General features: G+C 39.0%; 1 protein-coding gene across 2 annotated transcripts in view; it reads right to left on the minus strand.

Moving 5' to 3' along the window:
• CDK13 (cyclin dependent kinase 13) overlaps nucleotides 1-22,227 on the minus strand; it is a 122,828-nt gene extending 100,601 nt beyond the window's left edge. For both annotated transcript variants that reach the window (XM_023250202.2, XM_023250200.2), the window contains exon 1: nucleotides 21,014-22,227. In XM_023250202.2, coding sequence (XP_023105970.1) covers nucleotides 21,014-22,227 — 1,214 coding nt within the window. The remainder of the gene's footprint in view (nucleotides 1-21,013) is intronic.
• Nucleotides 22,228-22,955: the final 728 nt, after the last annotated feature.

The following is a 22,955-nucleotide window of genomic DNA, read 5'->3' on the forward strand; positions in this document are numbered from 1 at the left end:
AACGATATCATGGTATCTTAACCAAAAGAACGAAATGGATGGTAGATAGCAAGTCTTTCTTTAAAGATAAGATTTTTCTTCTTTTTAAAAATATTTTTTTCTAATATCTCTACACAGTGAATACATATTAGCTGTTTCTTGTCTCTTTTTAATGTTTTTGAGAGATGGTAGTATCTCTTTAAGAAGTTGAGAAAACTTTCCATGTTTCTAAGGCTTGCAAATTCATACAACACAAAGCAGAACCAGAATCAAAGCTTGATATCCTGAAACTCAACTGGTTAGTGCTCATTGTGAATTAGGTTAGTGTTCCTTAGAGAAAGAGCATGGTGTAGTATTCACTCAACTATATCACACAATCTCTCCAAGAGTCCAGGTATGCTAACACTAACTCTTAAAATTTTTACTATAATAATATCTAGTTCCTCATTATATAAAGCAATATATAACCACTATCCAAAAGAAGTTTCTAAAATGATAGAAATGTTCTATACATGCTCATGTCTGATACATTAGCCACTATTCTCAACATTTTTTAGCTTAATTTTTCTACCCTGTTTATTTCACATTCTAATAGCAGCTATACGCATTTCAAAAACTTGATTACCCTCCCAAAAAAGATATAACAATGCTTCCCATGCAAGGACGGTCCAACATATGCTAATCCATAAATGTGACATACCACATCAAAAAAATGAAGAATAAAAATCACAGGATCATCTCAGCAGATGCAGAAAAAGCATTTGACAAAATTCAACAACTTTGCATGATAAAAACTAAACAAACAGTATAGAAGGAACGCACCTCAACATAATAAAAACTTTCAGTTACAAGATTAATAAGGTTTGAGGATCTAATGTGTAACGTGGTGACTACCGTTGATAATACTGTATAACTGAAATTAACTTAGAGAACTCTAACCAAAAAAATTAAATCTATGAGGTGATGGATGTATTACATAACCTGATTATGATATGAGAATCCTTTCCCAATATATACACATAGCGAATCATCACAATGACACTTTAAATACATAATTTTCTCAATTATATCTTAATAAAACTAGTAAAAAAATGTCTTCTTAAAATGAAAAACAGTACCTGAAGTAGTCAAAAACCTGCCTTTCTCAATCATCCCTTTTGTTACCTTCTCAGTCAAAATTTTAAATATTCCTATGTAATTTGTCATGTATTGGTATTGGAACAGCTCAATTAACTTTTTCTCATTTTTTTCAAGTAACTATTAACAATACTAGGGCAGCCTCTTAAATCCGTCTTCCTGTTTCAGATCTTTCTTTACCCTAACTAATCTATACTTAATGCAAAGTGAATACCTTCCTCTAATATCTCCTCCTATAATTTTAATTTCACCACTCTTTTCCACCCATTTATCCAGGCTAGAAATCTTCCCAGTTTCCTGATGCCCACAGCACATCTCATCAACTGCCTCACTTTATCAGTTCTAACTCTACATTCCCTTACATCCACACTTCTATGCATGTTTCCTATTGTGGCTATAACAAATTACCAGATTTAGTGGCTTAACCACACAAATTTATTATCTTACAGTGCCTGAAGGTTGAAATTCCAAAATCAGTCTTATTGGGTAAAAATCAGCACATCACCAGGGCTTTGTTCCTTTTGCGGTCTCTTGGGAAAATCTGTTTCCTTGTCTTTTCTAGCTTCTTAAGGCTGTCCATTCCTTGGCTCTTGGTCCTCCAACAATCTGACCTCTGCTTCCTTTATCACATTTCCTCTTCTGCTGTTTCTGTCCTCACATGGCCTTTTCTGACTCTGCTGACCCTCCTGCTTCCTTTTATAAAGACCCTTATGATTACAGAGGACCCACGTGTACAGTCCAGGATAATCTCTCCATCTCAAGATGTTCATTTTAACCTCATCTGCAAAGTCCCTTTGGCCGTGTAAGGAAGTGTACTCACAGGTTCACATGGACACCTTTGGGTGGGCCATTATGTAGCCTACCACATCCTCCCCTCTGTATTCTCAAGGCCACTTTTCTATTTCAGACCTCATTATCTCCCCTGAGAGTACCTTATCATCTCAAAAATCTTCATATATAGTCTCTCCCTACTCCAATTATTTCTACAGACACCATCACCAAACAAATCCTCACTGTTCAGTGAATGTTAAATGCTCCAAATTCACTCATTTCCCTTCTCTTTTTAGTAGCTATTCCAAACCTTCACAATTGATTCCAAACCTTTCTGTCTTGAAGTTAACACCATTCCAAAGTCTTTTCTTAACATTGTTTTACTTCTATTTTGCAGAAATAAAAAAAATTATCAGGCATAGCTCCCACCTACAAGCTTAATCTGTATTTCCATCTACCTCACATTTTACCTGATCTCAGAACAGAGGTGTTCTTCTTCCTATCCAAGACTAACTCTTCTATAATGCTATCAATGCCATACCCTCTAGATCTTACTTCAAAGAGTATGGGCCACAAACCAGCAGCATTAGCCTCATCTGGGAGTTTGTCAGAAATGCTGTATCTCAAGCCCCAACCCAGACCTTCCGATTCAGAGTCTGAATTTTAACAAGATCCTCACTAAAGTTTGAGATGCACTATTCTAGGCTCCTCCATGACTATTCCACTATTTGCGATTTCAACCCTTTGCTGTCCATTTACTATTTCAAGGATTAAATAATTCATCTTTAAAATCTTTAAAAACAAACAAGAAAAATATGTACATAAATACATACATATAAGAAAAAACAAACAATGGTATTTTTGTATTTTATCTTTCTCTCTGCTTCCAATTACAACCAAATTCTCTACATACATACACCCCTCAAACCCCTATAATTTGGCTTGTATCCTCACTGAAATTAATTACTAGGGTGAACAATGACCTATCTTTGGGGTGGGGGAGGAATGTCAACATCTGTGATGACCTTTTTCCCACTTCCAACTAACCTACAAGAACCTTCAACACAATACAGATAAAACTATTAAGTCCTCTCCAAATCCACCCCTTTTCTTCTCAGGCAACAGCAGATTCTGAAATTCTGAAACAGCAAAGATCCAGAAATCATTCTATATTCTATATGGTCCTTTTCCTCTCTTCTCCCATATCCAACTGATCTGCAAGTCCTGCCAATTGTACATCTTAAGCATCTCTCTAGTTGTCTAGGCTCTTTGTCCCATAGCTACTATTTCTCATTTGGTCCTACATCACCTCACTTCGCCCAGTCTAACAGTCTCCTTTCCAGATTCCTCACCTCAAATCTCTATCCTTTCCAATTTAGTCTCCATACCACCACCTGAATCTTCCAGTTACCCCTGTAACAAAGCTCTAGACAACCTTGCACTGCATACAAAGACCTCGTCCAGCCATCCCAAAACACAGAATGCCTTTCTTATATTCCTCTCTTCGTCTCTGGTACCTGCTAAGTACAAAGATACCTCATATCATAACAAAAGGTCTACTACACCTCTATAAAGCCTTCCCTCATTATGCCAGAGAGCTGGAGATGTTCCTTGTCCTATGATCCTGCCTCATTAGAATAACAGATAATTTGTCTTCCGCAAATAGACTGAGATCAACTGTATCTTCATAGCCCAAACTAGCACCAATGTGGCAATGGCAGATAGTCAATAAATATTTGCAGAATTAAGCACCTGCTGAGAATATTCCTATTGAATGGAATTCATCTTCCTTATCCTAATATTAAGGTGCTGCATGATCTAATTCTAAACTACCTTTCCTTATCACATCCTGAATCTGCCTAATATTGCCATGCCTTTACTCACAGACTCACCTACTGAGAATATTCTCTTCCCCTCCATATTCTACTCAAGTCCTACAAGGTCTCATTCAAGAGTTCTTACTCTGAAAGCCTTACCGCCAACTCCAAGAAAGAAGAAAGCTCTTCTTTCTTTGAACTCCCCATAGGGCTTTATCTGCATCTTTCTTAAGATGTTTACCATTCTTAACTCTGTATTTTAGGTATTTACCACATTGTCTACTAGACTATATCCTCTTTGAGCAGCAGAAACCAGGTATAATTCATTTTTTTTAATCACTCCACAGTCCTTAGCATAATACCACACAGATGATAAGTCTTTTCCTGAGTAAACAAACATACCATATTGCATGTCTCAGTTTACAAAACACTTTTATAAACATTTTTCGTCTGACTTGCTCTTCACAGCAACCAAAGTACACAGAAAGATGAGAGAAACTAAGAAGAGAGTTAAAAATTTTATGTAGAGGCCAAGAGCTATAAAGAAGTAGAGTCAATACTGAATACCAAGTCTTCCAATTGAAAGCCAGGCGTTCTTTATTGCTACCACATCAAACTACATCCTTCCCCTCCATTTATTTACTTGCTTTATGGATCAAGTTAAAGTCCCAACTCTGTAACCTCCCCATTTGCTGAATAATACTTGTGACATACTGCCTTGTATTCTATGTCTATCAAAAATATAAACTGGATTATGCCACACCTTTGCCTAAAACTCTCCAATGGCTTCTCACTGCATTTAAAATTAAAATAAAAATCTTTGTTGTGATCCACAAGACCCAAACTGCCTCTCATCTTCATTACACTCTCCTTTACTCACTAGGTCGCAGTCGCTAGTCTCTTTTATGATTTTTCAAAGTTATGCTTCTTCCTGGTACCTTGGCAATACTGTTTTCTCTTTCTGGGATACTTAGATCATCACATAGTTGCTCTTTCTTGTCATTCAGGGCTCCATATATTTATCAACACCACAGTGAGCCTCTCCTCAGAAAAATAAATAAGCACATCATGTTCCCTCCCCCCTTCCACCACTGTCTTGTTTATTACTCCATCCCAGTGCCTAGAACTGTGTCTGGTATGTAATAAGGAATCAAAAGATATTTATTGAATTGATGAATAAAAGAGCAAAGCACATGTTTATCATCTGTTCTCTAACTGCCCATAAATGCTAACTTTGTATAACTGATACCCAGCTAACTAACAGGCAAAGGTCCACTGATGAAATTCTACTTAAACTAAAAAGATTTAAGAGACAGAATAACATTTAGCTAATTAGCTTCTTCGTATAAACACTGAGATGAATTTATCATTTTATTAAAAACCAACCATTTTATATCCATTATCCCATAGGGATTTAATGAACAAAACTAGTTTTTCTGTTGTAAAACTATATTCATTCCTTATTTTTAATAACTAGAGTCTCTTCTTGATTAGAAAAATATGTAATCACAGAAGAAATGCAAACGGCCAGTAAAGAAATTTAAATGCTCTCTTCTCTCTCATAACCAGAAAAGGCAAAATAAAGCAATGGTAATTAATTTGCATCCATCAGAATGTCAAAAATTGGAATTCTGAAAATATAATTTATGAAAATGCACAGAAATGGTCAGTCACATAAATTATCAGAAGGAATATAAAATTACTCAGCCTTTTTAAAAGGCAGTTTGGTAATATCTATCAAATGCTTTTGATCTGCAATTTCACTTACGAGAACATATCCTACAAAAACATTTCCATACGTGTCAAAAAGTTATTACACAGATACTCTTTAAAGGACTGACTATAATACAGAAAAAAATGAAAAAAACAGTGCCCAACAACTGATAGGTAAATAAAACTTGAAACATTTCAGTATGGAATTCTATGTAGCCAATTTGGAAAGATCTTCAAATACTACTGCTAAAAAAAAAAAGTAAATAAAATTTATGGCATAGTCACATTCTTAATGTTTACATGTACACATGTTTGTATGAAAGTATATACACAGAAAAAACATATACACCAACTATGTACAGAGTTATACATTTTAAAAGGAACAGGAACAAAAAGGACATCAAGGGTAGCTTTCACATCTTGCTGTATATTCTTCTGTATTGTTTTCAAGTATCTCATATATAAGATTTTTTTTTAATGTTTATTTATTTATTTTGAGAAAGAGAGCAAGCAAGCAGGGGAAGGTGCAGAGAGAGGGGGAGAGAGAGAATCCCAAGCAGTCTCCGTGCTGTCAGTGCAGAGCCTGATGTGGGGCTCAAACCCCGGTGAGATCATGACCTGAGCCGAAAACCAAAAGTCAGACACTTAGCGGACTGAGCCACCCATGCACCCCTCATATGTAAGTTTTAAATACAAACAGTATGGGTTTTTAAAAAAGGTAACACAATTTCACTGTAGAAAACTGAAAAGTACAGAAAAGTTTAAAAATAAATACTCATAGATCTTGCCCATGGTTCTGTGGTAGCTTGTATGCCCTTGACTGCTACTGTTACTCTCGAATAAACCCACTTTTGTTAGTAAAAATAAATTTTTAAAAAAATTTTAATGAAAATAAACACCAACAGTGGTGCCTTGCTGGCTCAGTTGGTAGAGCATGCAACTCTTGATCTTGGGGTCGTGAGGACAAGTCTCACACAGGGCATAGAGATTACTTAAAAAACAGTAAGTATTCAAAACTCATCAAAAGAATACACAAACACCAACAGAAAAGTTTAAAGATGAATACCACCAGAAATTACAACAAACCAAGATCTATGCTATAAAGAAAACTTGTCACTTTCTTTAATAAAAATAAAAAAGGCTGCACAAATTATTCTTACTACAGTACACCACCTCTTAACCTTAAAAAATTAAATTTAGAAAATCATGACTACTTAAGTAACACTAATTAAAGAAAATACTATGAACATTAATGCATATATTTTTAACAATAAAACATTTTTCAAATGTTCCTGTAGGAAACCAATATAGCTAATCATTATCATTACATACATGCTACAAAGTAGGAGATTTTCCTCTTTTCCTGGACTCTGTAAGAGTAATAAATAATTACACAGGCTCATATGTAAAGGGTCAAGCAAGGCATCTAGACTTTTTCTGGCACCAAAAATTAGACCCCAAGGGAAACAACTTTAACCAAAAAATAAAAGTAGGATTTATGAAAAATTCATAGCTAACATCATTTTGTGGAAAAAGACTAAAATGCTTTTCCTATAGGATCATCAGGATCAACACAAGGAAGTCTCATTTTACCACTTCTAATAAACATTGTACTTGAGGAGCGCCTGGGTGGCTCAGTCGGTTAAGCGTCCGACTTCAGCTCAGGTCATGATCTCACGTTTCGTGGGTTCAAGCCCCACATCGGGCTCTGTGCTGACAGCTCAGAGCCTGGAGCCCGTTGCAGATTCTGTGTCTCCCTCTCTCTCTCTGCCCCTCCCCCGCTCACACTCTGTCTCCGTCTCAAAAATAAATTAACATTAAAAAAATAAATTAAAAAAAAACCCACAGAACATTGTACTTGAGATTCTAGCCATTGCAACTGAGCAAGAAAAAATAAGTAAAAGGAATCCAGACTGTATCCATTTGCAAATGACATAATCTTGTATACAGAAAATCCTAAGAAATCTACTAAAAACTATTAGAACTAATAAGCAAGCAAGATGGCAGGATACATGATCAATGTAGAAAAATCTATTGTAGTTCCAGACACTAGCAATGAACAATTAAATGAAATTACAAAAACAACTCCCATTACACTGAAAAAGTACACTTAGGAATAAATCTAACAAAAAAAAGTTCAAGGATTATTCCCTGAAAACTTCAACATACCACTGAAAATACTGAGGGAACATAAATAAATGCAAAGACATTCCACACTCATATATTTTATGACTTACCATTAAGATGGCAATACTCTCAAATTGATCTCCAGATTCAGTGCAATCCCTATGAAAATCCAAGCTGCCTTTTGGCCAGGTAAACCTAAAATTCATGTGGAAATGCAAAGGACCCCTCTCCTCCTCCAAAAAAGAGGAGGAAAGGTCAAAGCAATGTAAAAGAGCAAAGCTGAAGGACTTGCACTCCCTGATTTCAAAAATTACTGCAAAATTAGAATCAAGCACTGCCTGATTTCAGAAACTATAAGATTAGAATAATCAAAACTGTATGGTACTGGCTAAAGATGGACATGTAAAATCAAAGGACTAGAGCTGACAGTCCATAAATAAACCCTCTCATTTATAGTAAGTGGATTTTCAACAAGGGTGCCAATACAATTCAATGGCGAAAAAAATACGTAGCCTTTTAAATAAATAGTGCTGGCACACTGGTTTTCCACACAATAGAATGAGGGTGGACTTCTTTCTCTCACCATACACAAAAATTAATCCAAAACAGATCAAAGATCAAGATGTAAAAGCTAAAACTATAAAACTCTTAGAAGAAAATATAGGAATAAATCTTTGTGATGTTCAATTAGGCAGACTTCTTAGATACGACATCAAAGCACAAGCAACAAAAGAAAAAATAAACAGGACTTCATCAAAATTAAAAACTAATGTGCATTAATGGATGTCAACAAAGTGATACAATGGGGGGAAAATGCAAATCATGTATCTGTAGCACAATTTAATTGCTCCTAGTCATTGTACTTGGGTTGTTTCCAGTTTTGTTGTTTTCTTTTTCTTTTTTTTTACTAGGTAGGCATTATACCTCCCATTTTACAAAGTAGAAAGACCAGAGCTCAAAAATTGAATTGCTTGATATTGCTCTGCTATGAAAGCAACAGAATTAGTACCTAAATCCACATCTATATAATTTCTAGTCCTTGCTTTTTCCTTTATAGTGGATATATACCCAATCAACCCAAAGTAGAAGGTCTGCTAACCAGACAGTAGTCTTTTGGTTGTTCTGTTAACACCTCACCCTAGGAATTCTCTTTTTTTCTTCTTATGAGTCCATAGACAATGACTCAAAAGCTAAGTGATTTGTCCAAAGTTTACACTGTGAGAATGGCCTAAGCGGTTACAAACAAGTTACCTAGGAAGAGTCCATTATTTTGCACTAAATTAAAATGAACTCTCTTGAATACAAGAGTTCTTCTTTCTAGAAGAAATGTCACAGTCATATTAGTACCTAGAATATATAAAGAATTCAAGACATTCAACAATAAGAAAACCCAGTTTTAAAATAGGTGAAGGATATGAATAAACATTTCTCCCAAAAAGATATACAAATGGCCAATAAACATATGAAAAGCTGTTCAACATCATTAGTCACTAAAGAAATGCAAATCAAAAGTACGAGATACCAGGACAGATGTAATAAAAACAGACAACTATTGTCAAGGATATGCAGAAATTGAAACCCTCATATATAGTTGGTTGGAATATAAAAAATGATGCAGCCGCTTTGGAAAAGAGATTGGCAGTTCCTTAAGATGTTAAACAATTACCACATGACCCAGAAATTCCACTCCTAGGTATATATATATCCAAGAGAAATAAAACAGGGGCACGTGGGTAGTTCAGTCGGTTAAGTGTCTGACTTCAGCTCAGGTCATGATCCTGCAGTTCATGAGTTTGTGAGTTCAGGCTCTGTGCTGACAGCTCAGAGCCTAGAGCCTGCCTCCGATTCTGTGTCTCCCTCTTTGCCCCTCCCCTGCTTGCTCGCTCTCTCTCTCTCTCTCTCTCTCTCTCTCTCTCTCTCAAAAATAAACAAACATTAAAAAAAAAAGGAAGAAAAGAAATAAAAACATACCTCATGCAAAAAAAAATCTCATGCAAAAACTAAACACAAACGAAAACAAGAAACTAAACACAAATGTTCATAGAAGCATAATTCATAATAGCCAAAAACTGAAAACAACCCAAATGTCCATCAACTGACAACAAAATGTGGTATATTCATAAATGGTACACTATTTTTCCCTAAAAAGAAATGAAATACTGATGACACATGCTACAACATAGATGAACCTTAAAAACATTAAGCTCAAATGAAAGCAGTCAGTCATAAAAAACCATGAATCATATGATGCCATTTATATGAAATGTCCAAAATAGGCAAATCCAAAGAAATAAGAAGTATATTGGTAGTTGCCAAAGATGTGGGGAGGTGAGAATGGAGACTGACTACTCACAGGCACTGAGTTTCTTTTTGGAGTGATTAAAATGTTCTAAAATTAGTGGTGATGGCTGCACAACTCTGTGACTATACTAAAGGCCACTGTCTGTATCAGTTAAAATTAGAGTAAATTGCATGGTAGGTGAATAATATCTCAAAAAAGATGTTATTTTAAAAACTAGAAAAATTTAATATAAAACTGAAATGTTTTGTGTTTATTTGAAAAGTATACTTCCTTTCATGTTCCTTATGAAACACTAAAAGTTAAGAAGATAAGACACATGACTGACTTTTTACGGATTTGCTCAGGCAAACAAGTTCTAGTCCACTGAGCACATAAACTGTGTTTGTCTTCATGTTTCACTGAACCATGCCCTGAGATATGTTTTTGAAGACAGAAAAAGGAAAGATGATGAGAAAAGTAGAGGGAAAGCTTAATACTTGATTTGCACAAAGGCACATACTTTTGATAGGTCCAGCTCTAGCCATTATTAATTTATTCATAAATCAATATTAGACTCTATTAATATTAAAAGGATTTTTTTTTCAAATTCTGAGGTGCTGGATATTTTCTTATCCAAACCAATTTAACACCATTTGTTAGGTATCTATTTCCTATCACGTGCTGTGGTAGGTGCTTAAGAGACAGTAAGATTAAAAAAGAACCTCATGAGACTTACAATCCAGTGACTGAAGCAAAAACAAAATATTATGTAAATTCTTGTCAAACTACCCAAGCCAGAAGTGGAATAACTTAAAGTAACGGGGGGGGGGGGAGCAAAGTCCATGTAGAATTCCATACCCAGCAAAAATATCTTTCAAAATAGAGACTTTTTCAGACAAACAAGACAGCAGAGTGGCATTGGTAAGAAATGCTGAAAGGGGTGTCTGGGTTAAGCATCTGAATCTTGATCTCGGCTCAGGTCTTGATCTCAGGGTCACGAGTTTAAGAGTTTAAGCTCTGCGTTGGGCTCCATACCCAGTGTGGAGCCTACTTTAAAAAAAAAAAATAAAGGCTAAAAGCTATTTCTCTCACTACAGCAAAATACTACCTCAAAACTTGGATCTACATAAAGGCATTAGAAGTGTTTCAAAAGGTACATTAAGGGGTGGCTTCGTGGCTCAGTCATTAAGCAGCTGACTTTGGCTCAGGTCATTATCTCACAGTTTGTGAGTTTGAGTCCCACATCAGGTGAGCGCCAGCCCTGCTTTGGGTTAAACACAAGTCCCAGGTGAACACCGCTTCTCTCCTTCTCTCTGCCCCTCGTGGGATTCTTCCTCTTTCTCTCTCTGCCCTTCACTCACTTGCACCCTCTCTCTCAAAAAAAAAAAAAAAAAAAAAAAAAAAGAGGTATATATTAGATATAAATTTTTTTCTCTTTTTTTAATTTCATGTCTATAAATAACGTACATAAGTCATACTTCTGTAGAAATAACACATATGACAGGAATAGTACATAAGAAGAGAAGGAGGAAATAGAAGCATACTCTTGCAATATTATACTATACACGAAGGTAGCCTGTGATAAACTAAAGTGGTACATTATAAAACCAAAGAGAAAGTCTTTGTGACCATAAGTTAGACTCAGATTTGCTAAATTAGATTTCATCAAATTCTGCTTTTCAAAACTACTGTTAAGGAAAGGCAAGCCACAGAACAGGAATACTCATTTACAAACTGACAAAGCTTATATATATCTATAATATGTACAGAACTCTCACAATTCAATAAAGCGAATAGCCCAATTCATAAAAAATATGGACAAAACATTTTAAGACACTTCACAAAAGATATGAAGAGCAAATAAGCATATGGAAAGATGCTTAACATTATTAGTCATTACAGAATTGCAAATAAAAGCACAATGATGTACCATTACACATCCACCAGAATAGCTAAGAACAAAGACTGATAAAAACAAGTCAGGATTTGAAGCTACCAGAATGGTCATACACTACTGACTAGAATGAAAAATGGTACAACCATTTTGGAAAAGAGGCTGCTTATAAAGTCAAAAACTCACTTCCTATACAACACAGCAATCCCACTCCAAATTTATTCATGAGATATGCAAACAGAAAAAAACTATTCAAATGTTCACAGCACCTTTGTTCATAATAGCCAAAAACTGGAAACTTAAATGCTCATCAACTGGGTGAATGGACAAGCAAATTATGGTATATCCACCAACTGTAGATGTAAATGGAATACTACTAAGCAATAAAAAGAAACAAACCACTGGGGCGGGGCACCTGGGTGGCTCAGTCGGTTAAGCATCCAACTTCAGCTCAGGTCATCTTGCGGTTTGTGAGTTCGAGCCCCACATTGGGCTCTGTGCTGACAGCTCAGAGCCTGGAGCCTGGAGACTGCTTGGGATTCTGTGTCTCCCTCTCTCTCTGCCCCTCTCCCACTCATGCTCTGTCTCTGTCTCTCTCTCAAAAAATAAATAAACATTAAAAAATTAAAAAAAAAAAACACTCAAATGCACATCAACAACAATGAATTTCAAAAGTATGCTAAGTGAATGGGAGACACCAAAGATTACATACCATATAATTCTACTGATATGAAGTTCAAGAAAGATAAAATTAATGTGACAAAAAGCAGATTAGCAGTTGCCAAGGACCACATGCAGAACAGGGGACAAACTACAAAGGGGCACAGGGAAGTTTTGGGGGTAATAGAAATGTTCTTTATCATGATTGTGGTAGAAGATACACAAGTATATCTATTTGTCAAAAGCATTTAATTTTATACATAAATTGGGAAATTATACTGTATGCAAATTATACCTTAATAAAACTGACTTTTTTTTTAATGAATGAATGAAATATGTCCAGTATACCTGGGTGGGAGGGGACAACTCAAATTAATTCAAGCCTGGATGTGAGAGGTCACTTCTAGATGACATTAATGAAGAGGACACCTCAACTATGGCTGGAAGAATGGACAAGGAGGATTAGCCAGCTGAGAGAAGGGCATAAACTAAAGTGTAGGGCACCTGCAATTCCATGTTTTTAACATAGTAAAGAGTCCAGCTTGCACTGTGATCAGCATATATAAATAAAGGTAGTGTGGGTCGGTCTGGGGTAAGGAACCATAAATGCCCAGTTCAAGAATTTGATTCGGTAAGTATGCTTCAGAGAAACATGATAGAATCAAAAGGTATTTTAAGATTAATTTGAACGCAGAAAACAGGAAAGTGTCTAAGAGGAAAAACCCAAAGCAAGCAAACCCCACAATAAAAGCGTAAAGTAAGGAATTTCAAAACCAAAGTAAGAATAGATAGACTAAAGACCACTGCAAAAGGACCAACAGAACAAGCAATTCACTAGAACTGGGGAAGAACAAGAGGCAAGTGAAGTATTACTGAAGTTTTGGACCTAGGTGCCTTGGAGAAACTGTCACTTAAAACACATGAATACATGGGGGGTGGGAGGGAGGGGAGGGTGGGTGATGGGTATTGAGGAGGGCACCTGTTGGGATGAGCACTGGGTGTTGTATGGAAACCAATTTGACAATAAATTTCATATATTAAAAAAAAAAAACATGAATACATGATGCATAGCACTTCTTAAAACAAAACATTATATAAACGTTAAAAAAAAAAACAAAAAACAAACCCATGAAAAATAGTTGCTATGCCACAGAAAGTTAATACCCCTAATACACAAAAAAGCTTACAAATTAATAAGAAAAACAACGAAAAGAATTAAATCAAGAAACTAAAACACTCAATAAATAGATGAAAATAAAGTCAGTCTTATTAAAGAAAAGCAAATAAAAAAATAATCGCGTATCTGACAACTCCGAGTGATGATAGGTCTGAGGAAATGAGCAGTGGCACACTGTTGGGAAATAAAAAATGGTAAGAGCCTTCTGAAGGACAATATGACAGTGTATCAAAATTACAAATATGAGTACCATTTCTGACCCAACAATTTTACCTCTGAAAAGTCCAATATATGGGATTTAACGGGACAAATGCACATACAAAATATTTGCAACAAATACATACACATGTCAAAAATAAAAAACTAAGATTCTAGCAAAATGGACTTGGCCAAACAAGTTACAGTACATCCATACAACAAAATAAAAGCCAATAAAAAGAACATACTACAGAGTACAATGTACAAAACAGCATTGTAGTATATTCCCATAATTCCTAAGATTTATATAAAATCTTTTGTCTCTATGCTTTGCATATATGCATAAGTCCCATATATTATGCAGAGAGAAGTCTAGAAGAATGTTATTCAGAAATGTCAAAGATGATCATCTCAGGTGGTTGGATTCAGAAGGACTTTTAATCTCTCACACTGTTCTGTAGTAACCGAAAAACCATGATTCTCTAGAATCTTTGTAAACAGGTGAAAAATACTGAAGAGTAGCATCAGAAGAAGAAATGATTTGAAGAATGGTGAAATAATTAACTTAATATTAAATAAAGTAAGTTTGGAGAATCAATAACATATCTCAGTGAAAGTGCCTCTGTGCAACTGAAAATGCAGTAACAAAAGTGGGGAGGCATGCAGCCCATTAACTACTTTCAGTTTTCAGTTCCTCTCACTACCTTTTTCATTTCTTTTTTATAAACTCCAGTTTTTAAATGAGCAAAGGGGAAAAAAAGAGCAAGACAAACCAAGAAACAGACTCTTAACTATAGAGAACAAACTGATGGTTACCAGAGACAAAGGGATGAAGGAATGGGTTTTGAAATAGGTGATGGGGATTAAGGAGCGTACTTGTCATGAGCTCCCGGTGTTGTACGGAAGTGATGAATCACTATATTGCACACGTGAAACTAGTATTACACTGTACATCAACTAACTGGAATTTAAATTAAAACTTTAAAAATAAATAAATTCCAGCTTCTAACCTAGATTTTATTCTCTACATTCATTTTGTTTTCCAAATACATTAAGCAAACTAGATTCTCTCACGATTTACATATGTAGAAATTCAAGTAACAAAAATCACTGCAAACAAGTAGTACTTCTGATTCTAGCTTGATACTTTTGTTTCTGACATCCACTTAAAAGCATATAAATATCTAGCTATGAAACAAAGCCAACCAAAACCAAAATAACAGCAATAAAAATTTAAATGAGGGGTGCCTGGGTGGCTCAGTCGGTTGAGTGTCTGACTCTAGACTTCACCTCAGGTCGTGATCTCATGGTTGGTTCGTGGGTTCAAGACTCCCACGTCCAGCTCTGGCCAGCAGTGTGAAGTCTGCCTGGAATTCTCTCTCATTCTCTCTCTCTAAGTAAATGAATAAATTAAAAAAAAAAAAATTAAGTGATATTCATAGAGAAAGTGTAAAACAACAGATTAAAATGATCTAAAATATAAATATTAAGCAATATTAATTTTCAACTTATTTTTCAGAAACAGCTACAATTTTTCAGTTAGGAAATAAAGCTTGACATACAGTCAACTTGTTCAGAAAATTTTCACCAAGAAAAGCAGATCACTTATCTTGATTAGTACCAGAGTGCAAATATAAACACTAGGTCTGAATTTATTCTACTCACACAGAAAACGAGTCCCAGCATCTTCAACTCATGCCAGTAAAGAAGCAGCTAGAAAAAGGAAGTTCTTAGCTTTTCTCCTTACAAAATAAAATAATTACTTCATCTATCCTAGAGTATATGTGAACCAAAATAGCAAGTATTTTTTTTTTTAATTTTTACTTATTTATTTTGAGAGAGACAGAGAACGCAAATGGGAGAGGGACAAAGAAAGGGAGAGAGAATTCCAAGCAGGCTTCATGCTCAGCATGGAACCCAGATGCAGGGCTTGTGGGATCATGACCTGAACCGAAATCCAGAATGGATGCTTAACAGAACGAGCCACCCATGCATCCCCAAAATTCCAAGTTTAGAGACACAACTGGATTCTGCACAAACGCTGGTTTTCATTAATCTATGGTGAAAAATGCTATCTAAACTAACTCAACCACTAATCAATACACTTTAAAATTTGTCCTCTAGGAGGTTACAATCTTACAGAGAAAACACAAATGTACGCAGCCAAATAATTAGAATATTAAATAGAATTTTTTGAAGCTCTATAACAAAGATAAAGCAAAGTGCTGCAGTAATATAAGAATTAATTTTTTCTAGATGAATGGAGCAAGACCTCAACATGGTTAAACTGGAGCTAGGATTTGAATGCAAAGCCGGAAGCAGAGAAGAGGGAAAAACAGGGGCATTTCAAGGTAAAAGAACAGCAAGAGCAAGAATACAGAGAAATAAAAGGGCCTCTGGAAATAGAATTCTGATAGAATGGGGCCTGATCATAAAAGGTATTACCTGAAAATCCACTGAAAAGTCTGGACTTAATTCTATAAAATGGAAGTGACACAATCTAACCAAGACTTTAAGAAAATTCTCCTGATGGGGCACCTGGGTGGCTCAGTCGGTTGAGCGTCCAACTTCGGCTCAGGTCACGATATCACAGTTCGTGGGTTCAAGCCCCATGTCGGGGTCTGTGCTGACAGCTCAGAGCCTGGAGCCTGCTTCAGGTTCTGTGTCTCCCTCTCTCTCTCTGCCCCTCCCCCACTCGTGCTCTGTTTCTCAAAAATGAATAAATGTTAAAAGAAATTAAAAAAGAAAATTCTGATGAAGAATGAAGTGGGAAGAAAGGGATGGAAGAAGAGAGAAGAAAAGAATGGTAACAGGAAGTCTGAGTGAAAACTAGGGCCTGAACTAAGGTGCTGAATGAAAATGAAAACGGGAGAAATACCAGTGTTAGAACAAATATATGATAAATGGGGCAGGGCACCTCGGTACCTCAGTCAGTTGAGCAGTCAGTGTCTTGATTTCGGCTCAGGTCATAGTGTCACAGTTTGTTGGTTCAAGACTCGTGTTGGGCTCTATACTGACAGTGCAGAGCCTGTTAGGATTCTCTGTCTCCCTCTCTCTCTGCCCCTCCCTCACCTGTGCTGTCTCTCAAAAATAAATAAACTTAAAAAATATACATGTGATAAGGACTACATAGATATAAATGCTGGGTAAAGTTTGGTCAGAGAAGCAGCAAAACACAAGCCTACTTTGAGAATGAAATAAGTGACTACAGGTTTGGACACTTAAGACACTTCACCTAAATTTCCATTCCTTCTGTGTATTTCTTCACTTATTCTAGTATCCTATACACTCAACACTTTTAAAAAGCATTTTAAGAATTACATTCATCTAAGGATACTACCATTCTAGTAAGTACAAACCAAATCAGTAACATTATCGGTTAATAGGAGCTTTTTCATTATCCCGGAGCGGTTTTATTTTACATATTTTTGAACACAGATTTTAAGACAATACACTAAATAAATCATGACAGAGGTATCCCAAATCATATGCAAGTAAACACTAATAACTTCACTGATTTACACCTAGGGTCCACCCATCTTTAGATTTTCAGGGTCTCTATACTATCCTGTAATGGAGGCTTTTGCTCCATTTAAAATAGAACTTCCACAATTTCAGACACAGAACCAATTACAGTATATATAACAATTTATTATACTGGTTGTAACTGATGAGACTTGAGTGACTTCAGATCAAGACATTCCATTACAAAACAACTGTCAATAACTAAGTATAATTAAAACCTTCAAGGAATGCTTTTAGGCTCATATTCATAAAAACTACAAGTTAATAAAGACCAAATGAGCTGAAACAATCTTTAGAGAAGAATTTCTTTTTTAAAAATCTCAAAATGCTGCAAAGATGGCCAGGAAAAAAAAAATCAATAAATAACCAAACAGGGAGATGAATTTCAGCAAAACAGATTATCACATGAGGGGGTCAGCTCCCTTGAAAGCCAGCTCCCTTTAATGCATGACAATACCAATACCTAATATCAAGAACACATACTTCAATCAGCCCTGGGTTTGAATCCAAGCTGACTTAACTTTTTATAGCTTCAGTTTCCCAGTCTATCAATAGAAGTGTATCTTAGGGGATTTGAGGGTGAGTGTATGATAAGTATTTATCAATGCCTGGCACATAGTAAAATCCAAATCTCAGTACCATTCCCTCCCTTTATTAAACAGCTCTCTCTTCAGTACACTCTCACACTTACGATAGGGCCAGTCAGCAAAATTATGTGACTTCCCACAACCCGATAGTCAAGCAGTAAAGAAAATATGGTAAACTGGTTATACAGAGAAAACGTAAAGCTAAGGAGGGACTGATGAAAAGAAAAGCAGGAAGAGAGGACTGAAAATTCAGATGAAGGCCTAGAGAAAACTGTGATTTAGAAGTCAATAGAATGGAGAGGATTTATTCTAGGAATTAACACCAAGAAAAAACTTCATACCATGGTTTCAATACCATTTTCAATGTGCATACATTTCCTTAAAATATTACACTGACAATTTATGAATACATTAGGTCCATGTGGACTGGTAAAAGATCTCACTGATATTTCTCATAGCATAGCACATGGTCTCTATTAAATACTTATGCAATCCAGGCCCACTGTAATATTTCACATGCTCCATAAACTCCATCATCCCTTCATTTACCCATTCAACAATTATTAGGAGACTACATGTGCCAGATGCCATGCTGAACACCAGGAATACACTGGTGGGCATGACAGGATAGCTGCCTTCACAAGGCTCACGATCTAGCAGTCTATTCATTAAACAACATGAGACACTTAAGACATTACTAAATTCTGAAAGTAAATAAAACTTTTAACATTAAACTGGACAAGTTCAATTTCCTAAACAGTTATAACACATTTGTTATATTTAAAAATCTTTAAAAACCACCCCTCACGAAAAATGAAGTTCTTGGCCCTAGAGAAGAAAAGAAGACATGGGAAGTGTCTTTACATTTTAAAGAGGTGGCATACAGGTTTGCTCTGTATCATTCCAAAGGGATAAACTTGAAGCAATGGGTAGAAAGTTATATGGAGATAGATTTCTGTTTCAATGTGAAGAATTCTAATAATTCAAACTACGCAATAATAACTCGACATTACATTTCTATCATAATCTATAGTACTTCTATACTTTACAAAACACAAATTTTCACTTAATCCTTGAAATAATCCAAAAATCACAAACATTTTCCCATTATAGTTCAGAAACGGGAGCCTTTAAGAGAGGGTCTTGCTAAGTCAGGACTAGAATTCAAGTCCCAAATCTAATGGAACAGGCCATCTCAAAATAATGTTTTCCCAGGTCTGGATGTTTCAGGCACACACCAAATGCAAATGGACAGCTGTCAGGAATGTTGGCCAAGATACTCTAAAGCCTCTTCCAAATCCAATCCATTAGAAATACTGGTGGTCAGTATAAACACCATGAAAAGATTCAGCAATGAATGGCCCTCTAGAATGCAAGCTTCATGAGGGCAAGGACCTCATCTTCCTTCACCAATCTATTCCAGTCCCTAGAACAGTAACTGGCATATAATGTGCTTAATAAATATTTGCTAATAAAGATGAATAATCCTAATCATACATACCACTACTCTACAACATATATAAAATACACAGCACCATACTGCAGGGCCTTGCTAAAGTAACCAGCAACTAAAAAACCAAACAAACACATAAATCTACTCTTATATTGCATCATACACTTAAAAATTACAATGTAAAGCGCTGAAACTTAACCTAATCAGTTTTCAAAAACAGTCAACTGCAAAAAAAAAAAAAAAAAAAGAAAGAAAAGAAAAGAAAGCAAGCCTTTTGGCAAACCTAAAATATTTTAACTAAAAGTAAAATGCAAAGTCTTACAAGATATAAAAGCTAAGTGGTCACTGTTAATAGTCTTTATTAAGGCATCAACTAGCATTTTAAGTGTACTTGAACACTGTAAGAAACACATGTACACAGATGTTTTCATTTAAAGACAAACTCACACCCAGATCTCTACTCCAATCACATCTTCACAAATATTTACTAGGCTGACACTTCAAAGAGATCTGCTAATTTTTACAGATACATGAATTGAGATTCAACATAATTTCTACTTAGAGATTCTTAGCATCCACTTGGCATTACTGCAAACTAAGGCCAATAGGAAAAGCATAACAGATGCAAACGTCATTCTGTAATACCCTAAAATATAAAGCCTAGAATTTCCAGACAGCTCAAGGAATTAAGAACCTACAAAATATTCAAAAGTTATTTTTAATTCACTTTGCTTCACAGGTATGCATATATCAATGCACACACTTTTCCTGAAGAATTACGTAACAAGGTATAACAACTACATAAAAGATTTACTCCAATTTCACTAAATTACCCCTTTTAAAGATTCCTGAACAAAGATCGTGATATTTAAAAGTATAGCTAACTTATGGTAAATGTAAACAGTAACCTTAAAGTAATGGTAAATAGTGTAATAGTGTAAGGATGTACCAGACCATTTGCTTGGTCACACCAATTAATTATACGTCATTAGCAACTGGGTGGTCATCACAAACCAACAGAGAAACCACAATGTTGTCATTTTTTTTCTACTTTTGAACACTTAAAAAAACATTCCACACAAGAACATCACAAATCGGGCATCTTCCTTGTCTTGAGAATTTAGAACTATAAGGCTTCCACATCTTAAAAGAATAAACTTTACAGAAAACCTTTTTCTGTCGTTGTATTAATCACCTGAAACATCTGAAATGTACATCTAACTGACATCAGCAAGTGATTCTGATTCTCTCCTACAATATTTAGGCCCTAGCTGCAGTCCGTTCCTAAATCTCCAACGATAAAACCTCTTCATAGGGCTTTCAAAATGATGACAAATTAAAACATCTAGGTTTACCCAAAGTAATTGTGCTGGAAAAGCGAAGAGCAGTTGAGGGAAATCTGTGAATATATCAATGCAACAAGTTGAAAACTTCGAACTCTTTCTTAGAAATTTTCCCTGCACAAGCGAGAAGAAAAAAACTGCGGGACCTGTTGCTTTGTCCCTCCAACCCACTAAAAGGTGTCGTGGGCGCGCGAAAACGCCTCTCCCGACTTGAAGCCCAGTCTGAAGATGAGTTTTCTAGGGCCGGTTGTAGAGCTAAGTGGCTCCAAGAGGCCAATCACCACTTTCCCTGCCCCCTGGGGATCTGGCCAGCGCTGCGGAGGACCGGCGCGCACCAGGCGGCGGACTCACCTGATCACCGGGCTGTAGGGGCTCCGGGAGCGGCGCCAGCTGCTGCTGCTGTAGGGGCTCGGGGACACGTCGCCGCCCCGCTCGTAGGAGCTGTGGCGGCTGTAGCTGGGGGAGCGGCGGCGGCTGTAGGGGCTCGGGGAGCGTGGCAGCCGCCGAGAGTACGGGCTGCTGCCACCTCCTGCCGGGCTGGGGGACTTGCGGCTTCTCAGGCTCTGCGAGGCCCTGTGGGACACCGGGCTGTCGTCCCGGCCTCCCAGCGGGCTCAGGGACCGCTGCCGCCGCCTGTAGGCCTTGGGCTCGCTCTTGTCCTCCCGGTAGGCCTTGGGCGGCTCCTTGTAGGCCGAAGGCGGCTCCTTGGACGACTTAGTCCGGCTCCGGTGAGCCTTCAGGTCTCGATCCTTGCGGCTACTGCTGCTGCTAGACGTGGCCGAGGCGCTTTTCCGGCGGCCGCCGCTGCTGCTGCTGCTGCCGCTCTTAGCGGCCTCGGCCCGCTCCTCGCCGCTGTGGCTGTGGCGGCTGCGGGACTTGGAGGCCTCGCTGCCGCCGCGCTGCCCGTCCCGCCGCCGGTGCTCGCGGTGGCGCTCCTTGCTGCGGCCGCTGCTACTGCGGCGGTCCCGGCGGGGCCTGCGCTCCGACCCCTCCCCGCGCCGCTGGGTGCCGGAGGAGGAGGCCGGACTCCCGCCGCTGCCCCCCGTTCCCCCGGCAGCCGTCGCCGCCGTTGCCGCGCTGGCCCCCCCCAGCAGCAGCCCCTGCTCGGACTGGGAGCTCACATCCTCGTATTCCACCAGCGGGGTCACACCCCCGCCGCTACTAGCACCGCCACCGCCGTCCTGCTGCGGCTGGGGCAGCGAGAAGACCCGACGCTTCTCCGCCTCCTGCCCGGCGCGGGGCCCGCGGCGCCGCTTCTGCCGCCCTCCTGCGCGCCTCTTGCCTCTCGCCAGCCGCTTGACCTCCAGAGGGGGGCCCGGGCTGAAGCAAGAGGAGGAGGCCGCGGCGGCGGCGGCTGCGGCGGCGGCCGTGCCGGGAGCAGCCAGGAAGAGCAGAGGCGGCGGGGGCGGCGGCGGTTGCAGGAGCTGCGGCTGCAGGAGCGGCAACAGCAGCGGCGGCTGCTGAGGGGACAGGAATCGCCTCCGCTTGCGGCGTTCCTCCAACTTCTTCTCCGCCCAGCTCAGGCCCCCGCCTCCCCCCAGCGCCGTGTCCGAGCTGCTCGGCATCGCCTAGAGCCCGCCGCAGAGCGCGGCGCGGGTGCGGCCTCCTCCCGGGTCAGATCCTGGCCATCTCCCCCGCCGGAAACGGGAACTGCGGCGACGGCGGAGGGACACCGAGCACCAGGGCCGGCCAGGGGACGCGCCACGATAATCCGGGTCAGGACTCGGGTCCCTGGGTTCCAGGTCACAGTGGGGTATGCAGCGGCCTCCGGGCCTGAGGGAAGCAGGAATCCGGGTGGCAGAGCTCGCGATCGTGCTCGTCGTCCTCTCCTCAGCAGCAAAAACACCAGATGCGCCGGGCGCTGACCTGCGGGGGAGTCCGGAGTCCTCCAAGTGCCCCCGGGGGTGGGGGAGCGGCCTCGGCCGCGCTCTCGGCTCGGGCAGCGCAACGCGGAAGTACCACCTTCGTCTCCGCTTCACTCCATCGCGCCCTGACGTTGGGTGCGAGTTCAGGGGAGGGGAGTGGGCGAGACAACAACACGCCTCCGCCGCCGCCTCCTCAGCGTCGACGTCGTCCTCCTGTGGTGGCGGCGACACACGGCGGGCGCCTCGGAAGTGGCCTGGGCCTGACAACAACTCCCGGCCTAGGGCCTCGCGCACTCTGCCGCCCGCAGGGACGGGCGGCGGGGCGGGGCGAGGCGGGGGCGACCGGGCTGCGGCTCACGGTTGGGGCAGCGAGTGTGCGGGGCTGGGCGGGGGGCTGTTTCCGGGGAGATAGGGGCGGGGGGGGGGGG

This window comes from Felis catus, chromosome A2 (genome assembly GCF_018350175.1).
Source record: "Felis catus isolate Fca126 chromosome A2, F.catus_Fca126_mat1.0, whole genome shotgun sequence".
In the NCBI taxonomy this organism is placed as follows: domain Eukaryota; kingdom Metazoa; phylum Chordata; class Mammalia; order Carnivora; family Felidae; genus Felis; species Felis catus.